Source organism: Urocitellus parryii, chromosome 2, assembly GCF_045843805.1.
Source record: "Urocitellus parryii isolate mUroPar1 chromosome 2, mUroPar1.hap1, whole genome shotgun sequence".
NCBI lineage: Eukaryota > Metazoa > Chordata > Mammalia > Rodentia > Sciuridae > Urocitellus > Urocitellus parryii.
Window position 1 is genome coordinate 64,019,416 of NC_135532.1, and position 23,486 is coordinate 64,042,901.

Sequence of the window (23,486 nt, forward strand, 5' to 3'; positions counted from 1 at the left end):
AATTGAGATCAAATATAAGTCATGACAACTGTGAAATTATGAATTATAAATAACAATGTGCTGGATTCAGTGGTTTACACATCTGCATTTTCTCATCTACATAATTAAGCCACATATCCAGTAGCTTACTTGATCGTATTAATGGTTTCCATTGAATATTTATATGGATCTCATTTAAATCTGAAAAGGTATTTATTGGATTCACTAATGCTGAATCCTGTGCTAGAAATACAAAGAAGGTGAGAAGACATACTTCTGATATGAAGGATAAATTTGGGCTGGACACATCTGTAGTTAGAGGCATATACATTCCAGGTAAGTAAAAAAAACAGAAATTACCTTGTAAAGAAGAGAGGATGTTTGAGAAACATGAAAGTTGAGTGTGACAGAACAGTCATAAAGTGGAATGTAGTTAAACAATAACAACAAAGACCATATTTTAGACCAATTGCCCATCATTAAGGTATTGTTATGGGAATTGTACAGAAGGATTTTGTTAAGTTTTTACTTAAATATTTTAGAAGTTCTTCATATAGAAATTATAATGCATAGCCTAATAAAACAGGTATCTTGAGAAAGTTTCACCTGAGCTTGGCAAATGAAATTTGCCTTCTACTTAAGAAAGAACTCTCAGATCCATAAAAGATTGTTGTCCATCATTAGAAAATTCAGAATTAACTTCACTTAGCATTTGTTTGTGGGGGATTGTTAAGTGAAGTTAGCCAATCACAAAAAAACAAGTGCTGAATGTTTTCTCTGATATAAGGAGACGGAATCATAATGGGATTGGGGATGGCAGAGCATAGGAGAATTAGATGAATTTAGATAGGACAGAGGGGTGGGAGGGTAAGGAAGGGGCCATAGGAGTAGAAAAGATGGTGGAATGAGATGGACATAAGTACATGTATGAAGACATGAATGGTGCGGCTATATTTTGTATACAACCAGAGATATGAAAAATTGTGCTCTATATATGTAATATGAATTACAATGCATTTTACTGTCATATATAACAAATTAGAATGAAAAAAATTATTAAAAATTCAGAATTAAACTATTGGCATTAACACCTTTATTTCGAAGGCTTGGAAATTGAGGAGGAAAGTTATTTCATAGGTAATGTTTAGGGAAAACATAAAGAGATTTTGAGACATACAAAAACTTATATCTGAAAGATATATGTGAAGAATGAGCAGAATGTTAGAGGATTTTAAATCTAAAAATATTCATCTGATGTTTATTAATATTATCAAAACATTGAAGATACTAAAGAAGAAGGGCTCTCAGTCTATATGTATCTGTTTTGTGATAAGATACTAATAAGTTCAAGTATATTTGTACATAACATTTACTGTAAATTAGTATAATGTCCATCTAGAATTAAAAAGAAGAAAGCTATATTTGAAGTTTCAATTCAAATTTTAGTAAAGTTAGAAATTTTAATCAATAAGCAAGTACAAAAGAAAATATTTTTAAAAATGTTCCCACAAACTTTAGAAAAGTGATGGCATAGATTACTCTTTAAATGATCCATGAGGATGAATACAAAAATACATTATTAACAAGGGAAGAAATTCTAATGTGTTTAGTTTCTATACACATTACTCTAGTGCTCCATCCTCCACTTTAGAGTACCAAAAAGAAATTTTTTTATACAAGAATGTCAAACATTGGAAATCTTAGGCAATGCCCAACAAGAAGAATATGTCACAAAAGAAATATTTTATGGCCTGAAGCAAATTCCCTGAATTTCCTGCCTCTTCTCAAATTAGACCTTCTTCTAAAATGTTGGTGGCCTGGAAGCATTCATAATAAAAGAAAGGTGGTGGGTTTCTTTAAAATTACCTTATGAAAACAAATTAAGGGAAAACAATAATAATATTTCCTAGAGGAAATATTAAGATATGGATTAAGAAAAAATGTACAATTGTAGTAAAGAAGGTGGTGGAGGGGGAGAAAACGTTTACACTTAATACTTGGTTTCTTTTCATTTATCTGGTTCTCAACAAATATTTACTAATTAATTACATCACATTGGAATACTTAATCCAAGATTGAAATGCATTAATATAAATTAGGTATTCAAAAGTTAGTCCCAAGGATACATACTTAAGTTTGCTACAATTAGAAAAAGCTAATATTATAGACTTTATTATACTTTTAAATTTTTGGTAAATTAAAAATGCAATAAATTTTACAATTACAAAAATATATATACTAAATTACAGGAGCAGTATGAAGCATACTCCAAAATGTGTTGAAATTCAGTAATTTGATGAAAACCCACCAAAATATGCATGATAGAGGGACTGTAAATTAGCATCATTGGACAAATATATGGGGGATTAAACACAGAGATGCAGCACCAAGAAACACTGAGTCCATGTATGTAATTCAAATGTCAATTATTACTGCCCATTCCACTACATGTAGACTGAGGGAAAAGATCAGTGATGTTCTTAAAATCCAGAAGCTTAAGGGAACTTGAGATGTGTGGAAAAGTGAAAAGACATAAAGATCATTTTAAAGACATACTGTGAAACTGCATCAAAGTTTTTCTGGGCACACATCTTTGACAAACTTCTTATTTAAATAGAAATTCATAATTGTAAGAACATTTTTACTTACACTTGGGATGACTACAACACTTCTGTGTCTGTTACTTCTTGATCCACTAACTCATTTTTCATATTCATATTTTGAAGGTGCTTTAATTAAACTCTCCTAAGGCTTAAACCCCTATTAAAGTAGTCCATATTTCAAAAATGGAAGAATTTACTTAGCAGTTAGGATTTTCAAACTCTAATGCTGGAAAAGCCACTGGACCTTCAGCTGATGGTTACTTAAGTTTTCTGTCTAATAGAATATGAGTCAAAAGGTATTTAATATTAAGAAGAACATAAAATGTTAAAAAGTTACTGACGATTAAGATTTCAGACCACAGTGATTCTCAGCATACAAATGAATTTCAGTATCTATTTTTAGTATCAATGTTTTCTTAAGAATTATTGCCTTTTGAATGATTTACTTGCTGGGAAGCAAATTACATACGAGAAGTCCAAGCCTAAAATGACATGAACATATAATTAATTTCTCTACAAATGTCTCTAAATAAAGTTACTTGTTTAATACAGATATGAGTAGTAAGAAAGTTACAGGGTTATTATGAGGGACATGATAAATGTAGTCATGAAAGAAAACAATTTTTAATTTAGTAGACTCTATCAATCTAAAAAGCCCATGAATATTTACTATTAATTCAGTATGCTGGAAAGTAGATAAAAGAGAGTGAGTTCATGCAAGAAAGAGCATCATAAAACAAAACAATATAATAGTATCAAAATTTATTTAAATTTCCATGATTGCATATCTACATTTAAAATCAAAGGGAGCATCACATTTCTAGGGAGAATGATTAAAATTTATTTTCCTTTATAAAAGATGTGTTAAAATATCGAGAAACCTTAGGATACAGCTAAGGTCTTTGTTCTGACAGCAAAACCATTTAGAAAACCTTGATGTGATCTGAAGTACCATTAGTAAGTAGGTTTTTGTGTACATTCATTGTCACAAAGCTCAAGACATTTTGTAGGAATGTATCTTGCAAAGGTCAGATAATGCCACCTTTTGCCTTGCTATTATTCCTTAAAGAATGGGCAAAGTACCCATGTATATTTATAAAATTGAAAACATTAATTAACATTGAAAAAGAGGTAGAGAGGCTTGTACATTCACAATTCAAAACATATAATTTGAAAACACTTGTATCTTTTTGCATAAACTTCTAAAATGGTTGTTTAAAAAATTTCAATTTCCTTGTGAAATTACTTCATTAAACATGGATGAAAGTACACATTAAAAGGGCACAGGCTATGAAAATGGGTTAGGTTTACACAAACAAAACACCGGTAGGGCTGGGCATGATAGTATAACCCTGTAATCCCAGTAGCTCAGGAGGTTGAGGCAGGAGGACTGAAAGTTCAAAGCAAGCCTCAGCAATATAGTGAGACCCTAACCAACTTAGCAAGACCCTGTCTCAAAATTTAAAAAAATTAAAAAAGGGCTGAACAAGTGGCTCAGTGTTTAAGCACCCCTGGATAGTATCAGTAGGAAACTTGGAGCTGTTTGTTAACTATAATTTTGGAATGATAACTGGTACATTGACTGATGAGATTCACTTATATGCCATTATAGATTGGATTCAATGACCATATATCTTTCATCCAAGAAAGACTTCCAATAATCTTTTCTATGTTGCTGTTGTTCTGTCACAGAAAGAAAAAAAAAATGAAAGTGACTATAAGGTAATAGGAAAGACAAAGAGTATCAGGCCTTTAGGAATTCAGAGATAAAAATTAGGACAAACAAATCTCTTTCAAAAATATAGTGTGAATTAAATTGTAACTTACCTTTTTTCTTTTTAAGAGAAAAGCATCAGGTCTTCATTCATTCCTCTTTTTGTTGAAAGGCTCAATTTTTTATTAATATTATACATTATACATTTTAAAATATTTAGTATCATTTCACATACACCTCATCTGTGATTAAATCTAGTTCATATACTCAACAGAAAAAAGAAAGCCACAAAATCATAAATTACCTTTCTCAATATGCATCCTTTTCGACTCATGTCCCATGTCATGACCTGCTAAATCTCCCTCCTTTGGCCCAGGGAGTACATTTGGTGATAAACCCATCAGCATCTGGTTCATGGACAACCCATTCTGATGGACAGCTGTTAAGCCCAAAACAAAAGAACAAACACAAAAACACCATAACACAAAAGGTTCAAATATATCAATAAAACTCTTTCAGGCACAAAAGTGAGTAAAATCATAATGGTCTAACTTCAAAATTATAATCTAGCCCTAAAAACTGTGAGAACCAATTACCATAATTCTTGAAGATAAACAGAAAATGTTGAAAATAACACCATTTTACTTTATTTCTATGTCACCTAAAATCATGTACCTAATATTTTTATTGATTAAAGTAGTTTTGAATGACCATACTACTGCTATTACTACCAATGAAAAACTCAATTTTTTAAATCTACTGCAAAGAAGTCTCTGCTCAGTAAATAACCTCCCTTAATTCTACAACAATTACAATGTTAATATTAGTGTGCTTTTCAACACTGTGAAGTTAAATTTTAATAAATAATATTCTAGTGACCTGAAAAGGCAAATATGAAGGTAGATAGTAAAATTATTGTTTCAAGGGACCATAGATATTAGAGTATTACTTTAAAATTTGGCTCAGAATTCAAACTTGAAAATAAAAGTGATTAATTAATATCAACTAAATGGTTGAATAAATAAAAACAATAATTGCTTTTTTAAACCATTAACAGTAAACTGTCACTATTGAAATGATAAAACACTGTCATTATTGAGATGATCAAACACTCATGATTTTCCCAATCCAGTCAATAAATTCACTTAAAGGGCTATCCATGAGAATCTTGGTTTTGTGCAAAAAAACAGAGTAGAAGAATTATTCATTAAAATCTTACTTTCTCTGGAAAATATTTTTTAAATATCACAAAATATACTAGGGATTACTATTTGACAAACACATAGAGCAATTATTTTGAAAACCAATGATGATTTTTAAATTAGTGAGTAAAAGTAATAATAACAAAAAATCTACCATTGTAGTAGGTGATAGTCAACACGTTAACAGAATGATAAAGTGATCATCAATATTGTACAAAGACCATGTTTCCTGACGTGATGCACTGAAAAAGATATTCCGTCATAGTTGTGTAAATTCATGCCAAAAATACATAAACTAAGTCTAATCATGAGGAACACCAAAAAATCTGGAGGGCCATGCTACAAAATAATTGATCTACACCCATCAAAAATACAAAAATACTGAAAGAAAAACAGATCAAGGAACTGTTCCATTTTCTTTAATCAAAAGCAACTGAGAGTATATTGATAACTAATTGCAATGTGTGGTTCTGGATTGGCTTTGGGGCCAGGAAAAATAAATCATGTTGCTAAAATCATGTACCTAAATATTTTTATAGTAGTAGGAAAGAGTTGAAGTTTGAATAAGGTCTAGATCTTAAATACTAGTTATATGATAATGTTAATTTCCTGACTTTAACCATTGTTCTGTGGTTATGTAAGAAAAATATCTTGTTTTTTGAAAACAATAAAGTATTTGAGGCAAAGAAGCCTTATGTGTAAGACAGGGGCATTAGGGAAGCAATTTGCCTTTATAGAAATCTCTTCCAGGGCTGGGGTTTTGGCTCAGCAGTGGAGTGCTCGCCTAGAATGTACGAGGCCCTGGGTTCGATCTCAATACCACGTAAAAATAAATAACCACAACTCAAATATAAATATTTTTAAAAAAGAAAAATCTCTTTCAGAGAGATTAATTAATTGGGTGAGTCTGGGTGACAAATATATAAGAATTATTCATACCATAGTTGAAAATTTTCTATTACTTTAAAATTGTTTTTAAGTATTAAAAATAAACATACATATGTGTAAATATATACATATGCAGAGGCATATGTATGTGCATGCTGTATATGTTTTTTATTCAAGCAATTATAGTAGCATGAAAATATAAAAATCTGTCATCAGATATTTTCTTATCAGATATTTTCTTATCAAGAATAAGAAAAACACAATCATTAATAAAATAACATGAACACAGAGCAGAGCTCTTTCAAATCTTCCCCAAACTATCCATTATTTCCATTTAATTCTTAGGAAAACAAATGTTTCTCTTCCTCTAGGAGGACAGCACTTTTCCAAAGGCAATATCATATAAAATCATTCAAAATTAAACCAATATTCATCATTAAATTTCTGGTTCTGATGTCAGCCTAGCACAAGAGCATACAGAAGACACCATTAGTTTTGGAATGGTTGTCAAAAGATACAATTTATCAATAAAAAGTGACCATAACATCATGCAATTAGGGAAATAAGTTTTAGACTAGCCAAGTCAAATACTGATATTTTGTATTACGTATAACTATGTACTTTCTAATAACTGACTATTTAACTTATAATTTTATTTCATACTGTTCTATATACTTTCAGTTATCCACTCCAATAATTCTAAGACTAAGGCCTTTGCCTTATACAAAAATTCCTTTACAATATAGTAAGACATTTTCAGAAAATGTCTTCCAGTTTTAGAAATATTCTCAACAACCAGTCCAATAAATATTGTGAAATTATATGAAACTTACACTATAAATATGGTTTTGTAAAGTAATACCTAAGGAATGGAAATAATATATTACATATTGATTTTGTCAACTAAGCCATTCTCTTTTAATGTATTCATTTTGTTGAAAAAAATTCTTCAATTCTTGCAAAAAGTCACCTGTTAATTGAACGGCATTTTAACTTTATTTTTAATTTTCTTGACCATGAAGACCAAGATTAAGCATTGTAGAAATGTGATGAAATGAAATACAGCCCTAATTTAAAACTTTTAATCATAATATTTGGCTATAATATGCATTACTTATTACTACAAACTCAAATCCCAATTTTAGCCAATTTAAAATTATTCAATCTCTTAGTCATCTGAGTGATTCAGAAATAATTTTTAAGACTATAATGTCTTTTTATTGGTGCATTTTAATTATATATAATATTGGTATTCATTATGCCATATCCATAAATGTATATACCATATTTTGATCAATCTCATTCCCTTGTACCTTCATTTTCCCTCCCTTCTCATTCCCCTAATTGGCTTGTTCTATGCTACAATCTCTCTTCTTTATCATTATTATTATTTAAAAGTATACTGTCTTGAATTTGATTTCTTTTACTCCTTTTTGTGGATATCTTCATTAACACAATAATGAATTTTTAAAACTAATGAGTTACAAAAATGGCAGAGATAGAATCAAAGAAATTAAGTTGAATAATCTCTACACAATAGACTCAGACATTAGTGATTTGAGAACTGGCTATTTACCTCAGAAACTAATCTAGAAGGTTACTTACTTTTTCTGTTTCATAGCTCAAATTTTTATGTGTAGCATCAAATAGAGGGAGTTTATATCAGAACCTGTTAATGTTGTATCATTCTTCATGATGGAATATCATGGAATATCCAAACTGGGAAACATAATTTTGAGAGATGGCTATTGCTACAAAGCTTCAGAACATGATACATCTGAGATCTATTTGGAATGAGGGCATTTTGATTAGAAAAGCCACCTGCACCTAATAAAGTTTAAAATGGTGACAAGTAAAAGTATGACCTACGGATTCTGTCAGAAGAGCTCTCAGTCCGCGCCGGGGAGCTGGACACACTGCTGCTGCGGTGTGAAGATGGGTGACTGCCAGGCCTCCGACCCTCCTCCAGAGAGGGAGCAGGCGAGGGGCTGTCTGGAACACGCTCCTACACCACCATGCGAGGAGAGGGAGGAAGAAAAGAGGTAAATTCACTGGACCTCTATTTCATGAATGTTAATCTTTCTTATACAATATGAAGCGTGAAGAGAAGAAAGCATAACATTTCACTAGCATTTAACTGCAATAGAAAACATCTTTTATTTGGAGCAAAGCTTGAAATTTAGTCAGTTTTAAATTATTCAATCCATTGATTATCTAGACAATTAATTTTTTTCTTAGTAAAGTAGTCAAAGAATGTTTTGAAGCTGTGATTCTATGTATAAGTCTGGTAAATGGCTTAAAATGCCCTTATAGGTAAGAGCATATGTTAGTCTTTTTATTAGATAAAAAGTAAGCCCAAAAGAGAGAGCTGGAACTGTCTCAGAACCCATAGATGACAAAGAATTAATAGACCAAAGCAAGATTCTTCTCTTAATACTTATCATTTTGAAGAATCTTTAAATATGTTTTCCTGTTTCAGCAAGTGTCTGAAGATCATTTAGCACATACATTACCAATATATTTGATCAGAATAACACCACCATCAGAGAAGCTGTCAACAGCCATTTCATCATGACATACTTTAGGCACACACAGATGATCACAATGTAAGGCATCATGGAATGGGTTATTATTTAACCTTGAAATAATTTTCTTTGATTCAAATAATTCTCAGAATACCTATAACAAACACCCTACCTCCAATTCAACTCCACAAACCTTTTAAGGAAAAATCCATGAAATATGTATTAGTTGTGCCATGAGAAAATGACGTGTGTCATGGTATCACATGGCCTTTTTAAGCTCTGTACCTTCACCATTTCAGTAACTTTCAAATACATTATATAAATGCCTCTAAAGAACTATTATAAATGGAGTTACAGATGAGCTTCATAATCATTTTTTAACTTTTTCTACTTTGAGTAACAAAATATTTATACCTTAGACATTAAGACATAAACCTTGATGAACTATTTGGAAATATGATCTATGCAAAATAATTAGTTAAGATAAAGTATATGAACTCTTGGTTCAACATGGCTAGTGTCCTTCCAAGAATATGATGTGAAAATACAAGGAAAGACGTTTTGTGAAGATGGAGGCAGAGGTAAGTCATGCCATCGGTAAGCCAATCATGGCCAAGGATTGCTAGCTACCAAGAAAAACCATGAATATGCAAGGAAGAATTCTACCTAGAATCTCAGAGAGAGTATTATATTTCTGACATCTTGATTTTGGACTTCAAACCTGCAGAAATGTGAGAGAATAAGTTTCTATTGTTTCAAGCTACCCAGTTTGTAGATCTTTGTTAAGGTGAGGAAACTAATATACTAGGTATGAAGTAGAGCCCAGTCTTTACCAGGGTTCTGAAGGTAATTTTAACATGCAACCAAAATCAAGTGCCAATTGAGTAATATTCTTTTAATTTTTCAGTGTTGTACATTTGTCAATAAATATCTATAAGAGATATGCTGAGACTTCTTTTTCCTGGAGCATGACAAATAAAATGAAAATAAGTCCTCTTCCAAAATCAATGTTATAAATTTACTTCCCAATGTACATACCATAGAATAAAAATGACCCCATGGGAAATTTTATAATAAAACTTTTACATTATAAAACATATATATAAAGAAAAAAAAATGGCAAAAGAAAATACATCAGCTAAATTCTATTCCCAAAAGGCAAAATACACATTAAAATCTTTTAGTGACAACTTGCTGAAATTTAAGATCTTTTATACTGGTATAAAATATATGGATTGGCTTCCAAAAGACCCATAAGAATCTTCTCCAAAGAATAGATATGTTGTCAGTATTGTACCACAGCACTAACTCTTTACCTCAGTTGATAAGATGTTAAGAACTTAGTGCTCTACTCTCTGCAAATAGCAAAACTGAATGATATCTAAGTACATGTAAAATATATGCAATAGGGCTGGGGTTTTGGCTCAGTGGTAGAGGATTTGTCTAGTATTGTGAGGCCCTGGTTTTGATACTCAGCACTGAATAAAAATAAATAAATTAAATAAATATATTGTGTCCATCTACAACTAAAAAAAGATGGGAAAAGGAATTAAAAAGAAAAGATATATGCAATATATTTTCCAACTCAAATCCTGTGGGATTCCACTTGAAAGACAAAATTAGCATAAGTGAGGCAGCAGGGCAGGAAAGAGACAAACTATACATCTCAGATCTTAAAATCTTAAATTAACTTGTTCAAAGAAGTTTATGGCACATCATGCATTTAATACAGTATAGGATACTAAAGAAAATAGTATCCAACAATACAATTCAGAATAACATTTTGAAATCATTTCAAATGACATTAAAAATGAACACATTATCAGTTATTTTCCAAACTACATAAGTGAAGCATGTGTTTCTAAAATATCTACATTCTTTGTAGTCCATAATGTGAACAAATGACTTAAATTTTTAAGAAACAAATATGTATATGATTTAAAATAGCAGAGAATCCACATCTGGATGCCAATTCTTTCTTATCTTTAACTTATAATTTAAAAGCAATTGGGCTTTAAAATTTTTTTCTTTAATATTCATCTCTATCATAAATTATGAAGCAATTTTAAATGGCAATGAGTTTCATATAAAAAATTTGCAGTCACAAATCAAGGAATAATCTTGATTTTTGCATAATACTCAAAGGTTCAATTTTGTATTCCTTCACGAGTATTTGTACGCTTATTTGTACTTATTTCAGAGTATTGATTTGTAAAAGCATATATAACTCCTTGAAAACCTGTAAAAATACATTAATAAATTATGCTGTAGCTAATTGCATGCATGACAAGAGATATATGATAAATGTCTAAAATTGACTTCTTGAAATTATGAAAAGCACACAGTTTATGTGAGATTTATATTTATTTGTTTGTTTTTGTTTATGTATTTATTTATTTTTGGCAGTGCTGGGTTTGAACATATGGCCTTACACATACCAGGCAAGCACTATGCTACTAAGCTGCATCTCCAGCCTATTGTGAAGCATGTGTTTCTAAATTCCTTTAGAGCTAATTCTTAATAAATCTAACTGTTAATACTTGGATTGCACAGAAATACATAGTATATGAAATACATTGTATATATTTGGGAAGGAGCATTGCTACACTTTCATAAAAATAATATTTCTAAATTAAACATTTTATGTTCTTTGAAATATCACTCATTTTTTTATCTATCAATATATTTAATATTTCTCAAAATAATTGTTAGTGATGTTATTTGTAATGACATGTGTTTGGCTGAACAGAGATAAAGTCAAATATAGAAATAAAGCATTGCTATAAATTCACTTTGCAGTCTGATTTTCCTGCTATCATAGATTTCTTAATAGTGTTAATAGAAAGCATTAGAATATTTTTTCCTTAGGTAGTTAAATCACTAAAATTTAAATATTAAATGCATAAAACTCTATCAACAATGGTTATGCCATTGATAGGAATTCCTTGTTCAATATTTTCAGTATACAAAGAAAAATACATTTAGTCAATATATTTAATTGTCAAAGTTTCCTGTGGTGAGTCCTTTAATTCATAAGTTATTTACTCATTTGTTTATACAGTCAAAATAATAAAAATAACACATATTAAATTAAGTAATAATAAATTAAAGTATTAATGTAAGATGCATTTTAACAGCATGCTTTAAAGCTTGGAAAATAATGGTACAATTGTAGAATTTAATTTAGCGTTGGCTTACTTTTGCTTTAATTATAGTTTATATTTAAGAAAAAAGAATACAAAGACAATACTTAGTTTTATTTAAAGAAAATATTTTAATGTATGCAAATTTTGTGATTTAAAAGCTTAATTATTCAATTCAAACTTTCTATAAATTGAGATACAATTTATTCATTCATTTCACTTAATGTATAATTTCAATCTTTGGAACATAATGCATTGTTCTTTGAAGAATTTCATTAAAGTAAAATCCATTGAGCAAGTAAGATGTGAATACATTGTTGCACAAAAAATTAATTTATTTCAACAGCTTAATTCTTTTATCATATTTATATGCTTGCCTTTCCAGAGTATTCTATAAGATGGAGAATAATGCAGACAGTAAAGAATTGCTTAGGAGAGAATCTCATAATTATTACTGAAACAAAATAGATAATGAGTTTTATTCAGACATAATAAAAAAGAACTAGTTCAATGTCTATAGGGAAACTATGTAAACTAGATTTATCATTTCATTTGTGTAATGCCCTTTAACCTCTAAGATGGGCCTGAAGTAGAACAGAGAGGAAGAATATTTAATTTAATACTTCAACACACTGCTTTATAGTCCTGCATCAACTCCACCAATCAATAAAACACAATCTTTTGCAATGTTCCATCTTTATAAAACTCGCCACAATAATAAATGAAAATTTAAGAGGAGTACTCTTTCACAGAAAAAAGGTCATACTAATAAACTAATGGTAACAGAATAACAATAAAGGAAAAGCTGCATATTGCTTCTGGGTAGAACAAGATAATTCGGAATCAAAGGTGGAATTAAAAAATAGAATACTTTAAATTTTAAAAAGTATAAAATATTCAATAGTACACACATCTGATTAAACAATTTAAAAATGACATCATCTCACCAGCTTCCTTTCTAGAAGAAAAATATACATTATATTTTATCAAAGTGAAATATTTTCTTAGAGGAGCAAGTATAATCACAACTCATTTTTCTAAATAAAGAACTATTTCTATGGACTCAATTTATTTTGCACTTTTAAATTCTTTTGTTTTTCCTTCTTTTTTTTTCTTTTTAATATTGAATCCAGGGGTGTTTAACTACTGAGCCACTTCCCCAGCCTGTTGTTTATTTTAAATTTTGAGACAGTATCTCACTCAGTTGCTGATGCTGGCTTTGAATTTATGATACACCTGCCTCAGCCTCCTGAGCTGCTAGGATTACAGGCTTGCACCACTACACCTGACTGCTCTTTTAAATTCTTTATGTGTTTTGGTTAGAGGTTACTTTATTGGAAATGATATAGAAGTAGCAAGACATGAATTATTTTTGATATAACTTATTAATTCACAAAATTGATACAGTTGAGCAGTACTTTATTCATATTTAACCCAAACTCCTGTGCTTTGGGACACCTCCCATTTAAATTCATTCATTCAACAACATTTACTGAACACCTAGTATATGCCAAGCAGGATTCTAGGCTCTGGTTTTATAAAAGTAAACAAAACTGACAAAACTTCCTTCCCCATTGAACACATATCACAAACTGGTAAATGTTGTTAGTAAAATACAGAATTATTTACAACAGTTAAGAGTCATATTCAAATTCTCTTGCTTTGGCCAGACATGGTAGCATAGGCCTGTAATGCTATGCTAAGGCCTGGGATGCTGAGGCAAGAAGATCACAAGTTCAAAGCCAGCCTCAACAATTTAGTGAGGCCCTAAGCAACTCAGCAACACCCTGTCTCTAAATAAAATATTTTAAAAGGACTAGGAATGTGGCTCAATGGTTAAGCATCCTTGGGTTTGATCTTCAGTATCAAAAAAGAAAAAAAAAATCTTCTGCTCTGTAAATATGTACAAAGAAGGTGAATGGTAGAACTAGGATTCTAGATTAAGGAAAATGCAAAAAAATACTTTTAAGAGACATACTGAATGATGCCAACATACTTATATGTAGTTAAAGACCAGGCAGTCACCATCTTAAAACTCTACCACTCAACGTCTTAAATTGAGGCTCCAAGGAATATTTATAATATTTAAAAAAAATTTTTAATGATGAAACAAGAAATATTTAATTTTACTAAAAATGGAACTAATAGGATACCTGAAAATAATTTTATATCATATTTTTGCCCATATTTGATTCGTGCTTCAGGATCATATTTGTATGATATTATCATACAATTATCATATTTGTATGATAATTCAGAAAGGATTATGATTTTTCAGGACACTATATGGTAATATGTTACTTTAAATAGCAAAACATACTCGTGACTCAGGAGTTAAGGATTCAGCCTTATGTAAACAAGTACTAGATCTTAATTAAAGGGTGAAGCCAAGGGAAGAGAGTAGAGAAAGGAGTGGAAAGAGAAAAATGATACATTCTAACCAGGCCAACAAACCATGCATTGATATCAGTCCCTTTGAGCCAAGCAAATGCTTGCAGACAACTTTTTATCTAGTAAGGCAAAGTGGATGTTCTCAGAGGCCAACACCAGTAGGAACATCTCAACTGCAGTTCCCATAATGGGTCTGTTTAACTCTGTGTTCCTCTGCCCCTTGAGTTCCCTGCATATTTAAAACCAGAGGCCTGATTCAAATTGTTTGGATTAAGACTGTTTCATAGATGATGTTGCCTGCTTCCATCAGGAAGGTATAATGTCTGCTTGGTTGCCTTTTATGATGCCAACCACCACTGATAATCATGGCCTAGATTCATCACTTCATTAAGACTTGCAATGTGGAGATATTATGTTCCTTACTCATTGATTATTTTAGAAGAGTTCTATGAACATAAAGTTTTTCACATGAATTATTGGGTTATCCTGAGAGATTGTTTATATGGAAAAGGCAGGAAGAATGAGTGTTCTTGTCCATTTACTTTTCCTTTATTTAAACATATATTGGCCTTCAAGAGAATCAATTCCTTAGAATTCTCCCAAGATGAAGGATAAGTTCATTTTTTCAGAATTATTTTAAATTTATGAATCGAAACATATGTAGTATGTTTCAATACACTGATGTATTCTTAGTGGTTGTAATATTTTTGTTACATTTTCTTTTCATATTTAATGTCAATACCTAAATAAATATAAACAGAGCATACTTAACTATTTTTGTGAGATCATGTAAAAATTATCACAATCATTTTTCTGAAAAAGTTATTTCTAAAAGTTTTGTATACATCTAGAGATTTTTATGTTTATCCAAGGAATAAACTATTCAGTAACTAAAAACAAATATGAGGCATGTGATGTCTAAGATTTGAATCTACTTTGAGAATTATGTCACTCTGATTTTACTTTTTATATTCTTTTCACATTTGGCAGGGGATACCAGGGATTGAACTCAGGGGCACTCTACCACTGAGCCACATCCCCAGCCCTATTTTGTATTTTATTTAGAGACAGGGTCTCACTGAGTTGCCTAGTGCCTCACTTTTGCTGAGGTTAGCTTTAAAATCATGATCCTCCTATCTCAGCCTCCCAAGCCACTGGGATTGCTGGCATGTTGCTGAGCCTGGCTTCTTTCACATTTTAAACTTTATGACAATAAAATCCTATAAACTAATGTAATATTTTAAGAAACTATTTTAAAGGAAAGAATTAGAGGATGGAAAATCATAAATTCTATTTTTAAATGTTTTTTCAGTGTTTAATTCTTTGAGAATTTCATAGTGTTTCTCTCTCTCTCTCTCTCTCTCTCTCTCTCGCTCTCTCACTCACACACACACACACACACACACACACACACACACACACACACAAGCTCAGCAAAGATAATCACTAACTTGCATTATGTTCTCTATTTTCAGGGAACTCTGTAATATACCTTGAGAAGAAAGATGTGTATTCAACAATGTAAAATCCATTCAGTGTTGCCAAATTTCTCAAAAACAAACCTACATTGTCTCTGAAGAAAAGAGAAATCTTAAAAATGAATTTTGTATAGTATGTACTACAATCCCCAAAGTCCTTGATTTAAAAAAAGCAAAGTACACATTTCGGTGAGGGTTGAACAGGCAAGGTAATAGCCTTCTGGCTGCATATCATAAGCTTGACAGGAATCCCTGTCAAAATCATAGAATAGGTGACTGTAAACACTTGGTAAACACTTGGAGGAAAAGCAAAACTAGTGCTAAGCAAAAGGTAATGTTGGTGTATAGAGATTTTGAAAGGTTTTATAAATGATGATTTAATCAATTCTAATAACCTAGTGAGATAGTATTACAGAAAAGGAAAAAAAAATCACAGACTTCCAATCACTTGTCCATGATCACAGGATAAGGTAGTGGTAAAGGTATAATATGAAACCATGAGGTGTTTTTCCAGAATTCACATTTTAAACCACTAAATATACTGTCTTTATTCTTTTCAACTTTATTTGTATTTTGGCAGGAACTTTTTCCCCCCAAAGTTCTCATGATATTATTGTGGATGTAAAAATGAAAAGTGAGAAAAATATTGATTTATTCAAGAGGTTTGGGGGTTACTTGATGAATGGTACCCAAAGAGAATCAATTAGTAGAACATTTAAACCCATTAACAAATTCTCTAATGACAGAAGGAATTGATCGCTTGATATATACTGCTTATTTTACTCGGTGATTTAAGGTAATAAAGGAAAACATTCTTTTAAAATTTGGAAATGATACAAAGATGGCATATATCATTAACATTATAGTTTGGGATGTTAACACTTAAAAACATCTATAACCACTCAATCAAGTGACTGGAAATAAAAAAAAATGTGGATAAACACAAATTCCTAACATAAACAAAAGAAGAAAAAAAACCTGGCTTAATAGAAATTTATGTCAAAAAGGCCAAATTACGTATTCTAATACCAAAAAAAATTTTAGAAATTATGACTACATTTTATAGATATTGTCTAAATTGAGGTTTATATTAGTTCTAGTGTCTCTTCATTGGTCAGTTGATTTCTAGAGTATTGTATGGGTCTAGAGGACTCTTTTACAAAGGGGGGAAAAAGAATTCGACCAAGAAACTTGGCAAGGAATGATCAGCAGACACTGGAATATTGGTTTGCAAATAAACACACTACTGAAGTGTAATAGAGGACTTAAATCTTTAGATGGCTGTAACGAAGAAGAATTAGTAGACATCTTTCTTTTAAAATGTAAAAGTAGGGTCAGGCACAGTAGCACACACCTATAATCCAAGCTATTTGGGGTTCTGGGGCAGGAGGTTTGCAAGTTCAAGGCCAGCCTAGGCAATTTAATGAGATCTTGTCTTAAAATAAAGGAAGACTGCTCTATACTTCTCCTTGGTATATACCCTAATTAAAGACAGCATACTTTAGAGATAACTACATATCCATGTCTATCATAGCACAATTCACATCAGCCAAGTTATAAAATTAGTCTAGGTGCCTGTTGAAGAATGCATGGATAAAGAACATGTGGTATAGATTCACAGTGGAGGTTTATTAACGTCCTAAAGACAAATGAAATCATGTCATTTTCAGGACAATGGAAAAAAACTAGAGATGATAATGTTACTGAAATAACAAAATTTTTAGCATGTTTTCCCTCATACCTAAGGAAAAAAACACAACATGAAAGTAGAAAGTAGCAGACTATTAGTGAAGGTGGGTTGGGGGAGGGGAGGGACAGGCAAAGGGTAGGGGGGGAGTAGTTATGATCAAAGTATATTATGTACATGCATAAATACACCACAAAAAACCCACATTATTCTGCATAATTAAAATGCACTAAAGAAACAGGGAGAGATGCTGGGTATGTAGCCCAGTGTTGAAATGCTTGCCTAGCATGTGTAAGGTCCTGGGTTCAATCCCCAGTACAGGAGGGAAATAAAGTAAAGGTAGCAACTATTGAGAAGTAAATTTTGATGTGATTAATGGATATATTTCTCTTTCTCTTGAATTTGCTGAAAATTGAACTGGAGTCCTACAAAATAAAAATGGATGGAGAAGATGTAGGAATTATTTCTCTACTACAAGGAAGCTGTATTATATGACAGGTAATAAATATCTCATGACTGTCTCTTCATACTCTATTAGTGTTAAACAGTAAAAAATAAGTCTGCTTTGCCAACATATAGCACACTAACACAGAGTTAATAATCATTTCACATATCTCTATAGATATTTAATTATTAAGGATTTAAATTAAAATTATTATTACCTAAAAAGAACAGTTCATTTCTTCCTTAAAATTATCTTGCTAAAATATTTCTAGTAGTCTGAAAAAAAAATCAGTCAGAGAAAGCTAAGTCCAATATTGACAGACTGTCTCATGGAAGCGTGCATTTAGAGCAAATAGCAATGTCAAAGTATATGGTCTTTCTCTATCTAGTTTACTTTTATTCACTGCATTTAAATTTTTCAACATTAAAAACTCAATGCTTTTAATTTGTCTTACACATGGCTTTATATTATATGAAAATTTAGTCTGAGCTGCCTCACTTACCCACAGTCTGAGATTCACATGAATTTAAATTTCTTAGAGGTCTAATGCAGTGATCAACAAACTATTCTGTAAAGGTCCAGATAGTTTACTAGATACTTCACCAGATTCTATTTTTGTATGTAAAAGTAGCCATAGACATTATGTAAATTAAAAAGTGTAGCTATGTTTTAAAAAATCTATGGGCACTAAAATTTGAAATACATAAGATTTTCATATATCATGAATTATTGTTTTCATTTTTAATCACTTAAAAGTGTAAAATCATTTGTAATTAATGGGCCATACAAATGGTGGAAGAAAAGTGGATTTTGCCAAAAGGACATCTACCACATAGAATATCATTCACATTTCTATTTTCTCTTCAGAAGCTATTTCTTCTGTTATGGGAGAAAATCTTTATTATTTAACATTGCACTTTCAATCAACCTTCCAATCTAGAATATTCTCAGACCAACAAATTGCAGGCACTATTCTATTATCAGCATGGACCAAATTATTGTTCACTGTGACATAGGGATCAACTGTTTTCCTTGGGAAAAAATAACAACTTTCTCCAAACTAAATTTAATCAATGTATGTCACATGTGTTTACTAAAACACTTCTTAAACTATGAAGTCTGCTCACATACAAATTAAAAGAGGTTGTTTCATTATCCTATCTTCTCTAATTCAGAACATCTTACAGAACCAAGTTCTATAGCCAAATTTCTGCAAATATTTGTCCCAAGAAAATAGGACGTGGGATATCACTATTATTTTATAGGTTTTGGCACATATTTTAAGATAAAAACTCCCTCATTTCTCATTCTTTTTTTTGCATATTTCCTTCCTTTTCTGCATCTACTTTCTCTCTATTTCTAAACTTTAATATTGGAAATACAAAAATGTTTGACTTCCAATAATCTAGTCCTGTATCTCTTTGTAAAACTCTTCCACAGGAAAATTTAATTCCTCCTACCTAAACTTAGACAACCAAGGATTTATTAAAATCTGCTCCTCTATCAATGTAAATATTCTAATTAATATTAGATGTAGCATGAATATGTTTAAAATGTGTTTATATTAAAAAATAAAATAAAACAAGTCTACTGATGTACCTGGTGGCTTTTGGATTAAGGAACATATAAGCCATCACCTCGTGGCCAAATTATGTACAGGTCATAAGTAAGATACATATTATACCTATTATGATTTTTTTAAACTACTAAAATCTGCTTTTCTGTCCTTTTTTTTGCTTTATATATTAATGTAAAGCTTAGCTTAATGGAAGACTACAAATAAGCTTAGACTTAAAAGTATAAAAATATATGATTACAAAATAATTAAAATATTCATTAGTAATTTTTTTAAAATGTGCATAATCACGTTATAATTAATACCTAACAAGCACTAAGATTTTGTTAAAATAGCCAACAAACACAATAAAAACAACACTTAGAAGATTTTTCCCTCATCTAAAACTTCTAAGTAACTACAATGAATGAGCCAATTAGAATCTTAAATTCTCAGTAAAAACAATTACCAAAAATTATAATGAATTAGATAATCCAGTGATAACCTTGATTAACCAGTCACTTAGTAACAGAGGAACCCTGTAAGTCATTCCAAAGAAAAAAGAGTTTTAAGAAATTTTCTTGCCAATTCCTTGGCCAATAATGATATGGCTGGTCTTCACTGCCATGTTCTCAGAGATTTTTTAGTAGTTGATTTTGGTCTTCTATAATGCATTTTGTGATTTTCCTCTAGTAATTATATTTAAAAACTGATATAAGGATCTGCTACACATCTATGTTTACAGAGCCATTTTTATAATAAAAGTTCCTGTTTGCATATTAATCAATGTTCTGTTCAAGTGGTAAAAAGGCCTTTCTTAAGACTAACCTGAATTCAAGTGTATTTTATTCAGAAAAAAACATGAAATTATTATGTCAAATGAGGATCATGCAGCAAGAAGTATTTTTTACTTAGATTAAAAATTGATGATTGATGATTTTTTCTTTTTGTAATTGCTTGGAATTCCACACAGAGCTTCCAGCATTCTAGGCAAGCACTCTGCTACTGAACTACACTCCTGGCCCTTATTTATTTATTCATTTATTTAATTTTGAGACAGGATCCCACTAAGTTGCCCAGGTTAGCCTTGACCATGCGATAATTTTCCTCAACCTCCTGAGTAGCTGGGATTACAAACACAATCTACTGTTTTTAAAATAATGTTATTGTATTTTTATACATTTATTTTATTTATTTACTTTGATGTGGTGCTAAGGATTGAACCCTGTGCCTCACTCATGCTAGGCAAGCACTCTACCACTGAGCTACAACTATAGCCCCACAATCTATTCTTAATGTTCTTTTGTATTATTTCTTATTCTTCACTAAATCTGACAATGACCATTAAAATATTTTGTATAAACGAGTACAAATGCCCATTATAAAATGAAATGGACAAAAAATTATATGTATATATGTATACCCAATACCTATATAAGATATGCACATACTTAAATTATACACATATATAACAGAGAAAAAGATAAAGCAAGGAAATTTATATATGTGTGTGTATGTGTGTGTACATATATATACACACACATATGCAAATATGTTTGTGTATATGTATACACACAAATATTAAGTTTACATAACCATAATGTTAATTTCCACTCATAGTATGTTTTTAAATTTATAATAACTCAACTTTATTACTTCATTTAGTTTATGCATCCACATTATATTATCCATTTTTTAGATGTTGAATAAATCACAAAGACTGAATTACGGGCCCAAGGTCAGTAAATAGAAGATTTTAATCCTTTGGGTTGTCTGATTATCCATACTTAAAGACTGATAACACTACATGCACAAATTATATACTTATATGCATCATACATACACACCTACAAGTAAAAACACACACTTGAACTCTGTGTTTTAATGTTCTAAGTTGTCTGTCTTAAGAGAACTAAACTGAAGCCTCTCTAAACACTGTAACCATGGGGCTACTTAATTATGAATGATTTTTCTCATAATCTATTTACTATCACTTAGATTTTAGAGGTGACATTTACTTATGGAATAAGAAAATAGATTAAGACATAATGACTTATTATCAACATTATATAACAAGAAAACCATTACCTTAATAACAGATGTCTCAACTCTGGATGGAGGACTCTGAACTTGTGCTGCAGCTGCCATGTTTGCAATGGTGCTGAGGTGGTTCATCTGGCTCATTGCCATGGTGACAGATGCTGGAGGTAGGCTTACAGGAATTAGAGGATGGGGCATCATCATAAAAGGAAGTTCCAGTCCTATAAAAAAATACACATATATCATCATTGCGCTATTCCAAGTAAAACTATGGAATGTGGCATATCACACTTATTAAAATCATTATGGACATGAATCACTAAAAAATGAAATATAATAAAAGCAGTCAAAGAAAAAATATTTCCCTCTTTGTATGCAACAATATCCACTCACCATTCAGGAAAATTGGGTTTCAACTAACTAATTTGGTGCCATGGTTTATCATACTACCATTTTCATGTGTTTTATACAGATGGTCAGTTCTTTGCTACATTATTCCTCTGATCCATCTAAAATCTTTAAAGAACTAGAGTTTTCTTTAACTTATTATCATCAGTTGTCTAAATATAGTATATTCATTTATAAAGTCCTGTTTTACTATCTAATAATTAAACATTCTTAAAACTGTCATTTTTATTGCTAAAAAATGCCATCGTACCATTTGGCAGAAGGTGGCTGTGCTGAAGATGGTTGAGAGGATGACTAAGTGGAAGGCTATACACTCCAGGCATGCGGGGATGGGTAACAGAAGCCTGAGATCCCTGGGATGGGGAGGAGTACAGTGTTTCCTTATCCCAAGAACCATCACTGCTGCCTGTGGGGAATGAATATAAATTATTTGGATATGATATTATTCCCAATATTCCAATAACTAGTTTGAAATGAGGTTTTAAAAAATGCATATCATTGCATTTTATTTTTCCTTTTCTTATTTCTTACATAAGGATCTCAAGTTTTTGAAAAACAATGCTTCTGTAACATTTAACCTATATGTGGAATTTAATCCTGTTTGACTATCAAATTTAATGTTAAAGGGACTCTTATAGAACTAGATAGTTACTGCTTGGAACTGAAGTATCCTGATGGTTATGTAATGCAAAGTTATTTTTGTAGTAAATAGTACCCTAGTCACCATTTAGATTTAAAATGCTTAACTTAATTCCACCATGAAGCTAAAAATAGAATCATTAGGTGCCTAACTTAGACATTATATATAGAAAACAAAAGGTGGCTTAATGAAAGACAAACATGTCAAAGCAAAACATTTGTTATGTGTGAATAAACACATCATTTATTTTCAAATACAGAGAAACAAATTTATTATTGTAACAATGTCATCATGCATTTTCAGGTTACCATTTCAAGATGGACTGCAATGTTTTAGATATAAAAACATCATGAGGGCTATGGATATAGCTCAGTGGTAGTGCACTTGCCTAGCATGCAAGGAGTCCCTGGGTGTAATTCTTAATACTGCAAAATAAATACATACATACATACATACACACATACATAAAGTAAAATTAAAATGTTGAAACACTTTAGTGGAACATTTCTTGGAAGGTGCTTGTAAACCATTTCAATTCATACTTGTCCTCAGATTAAATTAATAATTTATTCCTTGATAGGATCTGTTAAATACATAAACTTGCCACTTAAAATATTTTAGTAATATCCCTGTCATCTTATGAGACCTTTATTTCTTAAAATAATGAAGAAACCATATTTTCACATAATATGTAAGGAAACAGCAAAATTGGTAAAACTCCAATTTAATGCTTTATCTCTACTGAAAGACTCATTGTAAAATCTCTATGACATAGTTTTTAATGAAGA

The 23,486-nt window shown here is 30.9% G+C and overlaps 1 protein-coding gene across 2 annotated transcripts in view; it reads right to left on the reverse strand.

Moving 5' to 3' along the window:
* The window catches only part of Dach1 (dachshund family transcription factor 1), a 389,973-nt gene that overhangs the window by 99,294 nt on the left and 267,193 nt on the right, over positions 1 to 23,486 (reverse strand). Inside the window, exons 4-7 of one of the 2 annotated variants that reach the window (XM_077792818.1) lie at positions 22,309 to 22,464; positions 21,699 to 21,871; positions 8,256 to 8,391; positions 4,601 to 4,735 (exon numbers count right to left, since the gene is read on the reverse strand). In XM_077792818.1, coding sequence (XP_077648944.1) covers positions 4,601 to 4,735; positions 8,256 to 8,391; positions 21,699 to 21,871; positions 22,309 to 22,464 — 600 coding nt within the window. The remainder of the gene's footprint in view (positions 1 to 4,600; positions 4,736 to 8,255; positions 8,392 to 21,698; positions 21,872 to 22,308; positions 22,465 to 23,486) is intronic. The other variant, XM_077792816.1, reaches the window with a different exon arrangement.